We start from the raw sequence: 2,862 nt of genomic DNA on the forward strand, positions 1-2,862 counted from the left end.
GGCGGAGCAGGATGGGAGACCACTTCTGATAAAAGCTTCTGAGCTGTGTTGGAGAGTGGCTGTTTCTGCCTGAAACTTGCTCTTTCTCTGCCATGCTTGAATGGAGAAACACTGAGGCTATTTATTAGTCGGGTGCTTACAGATTGAGCAACAAGAAGTCATTGCAGTTAATGATTTGTAATTTGAGGAAGAGAATGATCCGTTCTCCCCTTCTAAAGTTTCAGCAGCACCTGGTTATCACTGCCCAATGCGTTTGCTCTACAGTGCTCTAACCCCAGTGACCCTTTGAGGCCCCAGGTACAAAAATGCCTTGTGCTGTTAGTTTGGTAGGAGGGATTAGACCTTGCAGCTTGTTCAGGGTGTAGCAATGCAGTCATTTAGCAACAGGACAACTTAATTCCTTCGTCTTGTGAAGGCTGCATTTTCACGTCCTCCAAATAACGATGCTGCAGAAATAGACATGAGTGGCTGCCTCGTGCCTCAACTCTCTCCTCTTGTCCATGCCAGGCTGGAACTGTGTGCGCTACTCCAAACTCTCGCAGAACCATCGCCGTGGACCAAGGTGAGCTCTTGCTTCTCATCCCTGTGCCAGGCCTGTCTGAAGTGCAGAGCGCTCCGCCTGCACGGAGGATGCTCCTGGGTGGTTGACCACAGGTCCACTTGCTTGTGCAACTTGTGCACGTGCTTTTTTGGCTTGGCCAGCTCAGTTCCACACGCGTATGGTGACAAGTGTTCGTTCTTACCTGCTTGCAGGGGCAGAGCATGCTGGGCTGTTCATAGCGGGTGCGTCAAAGCCTTCAGACGAGGAAGAGTGGGAAGACTCCTACTTCTCTACTTGACCATCCACTGATTGAACAGCTCAGTATTGACTGTCACTCAGGGGCAATCTGTTCTAAAGGCTTCCGCCAGCCCTTGGAACCGGGCCCTAAACCAGGAGGAGGCAACTGCTCTTGGTGGTGGGCCAGAAGACACCCCAGGTCAGAACTGACCCCGCCACACCGCTGTTTGTCTCCCCAGCAGCCTGGGGAGAGGGCCCGCCAGAGGCATCCCCGTTGCTGAAGGCCATGGAAGGTCCGCACCTGACACCGTGGGTTGCGGCCTCTCGACTAGGTTACCCTGTACGTGCTCAAATGCTAGAGCCTGATAATCTGGCCTCTGGTCAAATGCATTCTGGTCTTATTCCATTTCTGTTCAGGAAGACTAATGCTTGGACCTTCTGTATAAAGGACACTGTTGTGCTCTCTTTGCGAGCAGGCTCCTCCCCCTCCCATCTTTTCCTTGTGTTAAAAGGTATGAAAATACCGATGACTTGGTTTCGATTGTTTCCTTTTAAGCTGAAATAATGTTTTAAAAACGTTACTGTACAATAAACCTCCAGCACTGCCATCCTTGTAATTAAAATGGGATTATGTTTTAACTTGTGTAATTTAGAACAGCCATATTTTATTAAATTTCCTTTCTGGGCACTTTTTAAGTGTTGACAGCTGTTGGCATGTGTGTTTTCGCTACTGCAGTCAATAGTATGAAATCGCTAGTGTGAAAGCCGTTAATTTCTAGGTGCTAATATTGTAGATCTGTGACATCTGTCTGAGAACATGGGTTATGATTCTTAAACGGGAGGTGTTTCTGGCGGCAGCCGGGAGTTCAGGGCACGTGAGGTCTGCGTCTGTGGCTTCTTGGACACAAGGAAAACCCTCTCCTTCAGTACGCTGCAACTGACAGCGGATGCCTTTGCCCGCTGCTGCTGCTGCTCAGCTGGTTCAGGTGGGTCTCTTGAGCCTGGAGAGAGATCACCAATGATGCCTCCAGAAAATCCTCCCCATCACGTGGGAAGATCACTGCACAAGCACCCTTGCTGACGCCAGTGTTCCCAGCACTGAGTCGGTGATCCTCAAGCACCAGCTTTGCTGGACTGGACAGCCTGTGCAGATGCCTGACGCGCGACTCCCAAAACAAGTGCTCGACTCCCAGCTTAGTAATGGCCTGAGATCTCTCGGTGGCCATGGGGAATGCTACAATGACACGTTGAAGGCGGACCTTAAGAAAACATGCCAGCATCGAGTTGGGAGAAGCCGGCTGCCAACCAACTCCAATGGTGCCGCCGCCTCAACCAAGTGGCAGCCCACTTCAAGGTGACGTGTCTTGCCCTGGAAGTAGAGAAGAGAGAGCAGAGGAAGGCAAAGGAGAGAAATGCTGGCCTTCGGCCTGCTACCCTGCAGAAAGAGCTGCAACATCTGCGGACAGGTCTGTGGCTCAAGGATTGTACTTCTGAGTCGCCTTGAGACCCATCAGTGAGCCACGGTCAATCATCCTCAAACCAAGGGCCAGCCAGCGATGATGGGGTAAGTCTTCAGAAGGGCTTAACCCTTCCCCCTGCTCAGCCTTTGCCTGCCCCAGTGTCACAGGCCAAGTTCTGCTGTTTCCTCTAGGGCTGAGAGGCCGGCAGAGTTCATCTTCTGCCTCCTGCAGCAAAGGGCCCAGCAGGAAGCTGAGCTCTGGTACCTTGGAGATTCAAGTTCTGGCCGAGGTGATGGCATTGTCTATTTTTCAATGCATCAGTGCTGCTTGCAAGGGCGGTGTTGTGTCCCCCTCAGAGGGGCTGCAGTTGGCTGCTAGATGTTAATGGCCATGCCTTGGGGTGGAAGGAGCTTGGTGTCCTGTGCGAGAGCCACTGGTTATGTGGGGCCCAGGTCGCTTTCACAACGAGGGGGCAACGCTCCAGCTCAGTTCCAGAGGACAAAGCCAAGTACAGTGAAGGGTAGCCTTGCCGCCGCCTCAGGCAGTCCCTGTACCATTAACTCGCCCTCTGAAGCTCCCTATTGTGTACGTAGCACAAAGCGCAGCTCCGTTCCCTGGTTCACC

General features: G+C 52.2%; 1 protein-coding gene across 1 annotated transcript in view; it reads left to right on the forward strand.

Moving 5' to 3' along the window:
• Positions 1-1,457, forward strand: part of MIS18BP1 (MIS18 binding protein 1) — a gene marked incomplete at its 5' end in the record, with an annotated part of 27,038 nt that extends 25,581 nt beyond the window's left edge. Inside the window, 2 exons of the mRNA XM_006024865.3 lie at positions 508-562; positions 754-1,457. Coding sequence (XP_006024927.3) covers positions 508-562; positions 754-839 — 141 coding nt within the window. The remainder of the gene's footprint in view (positions 1-507; positions 563-753) is intronic.
• Positions 1,458-2,862: the final 1,405 nt, after the last annotated feature.

Source organism: Alligator sinensis, unplaced genomic scaffold, assembly GCF_000455745.1.
Source record: "Alligator sinensis unplaced genomic scaffold, ASM45574v1 scaffold358_1, whole genome shotgun sequence".
NCBI classification, from domain to species: Eukaryota; Metazoa; Chordata; order Crocodylia; family Alligatoridae; genus Alligator; species Alligator sinensis.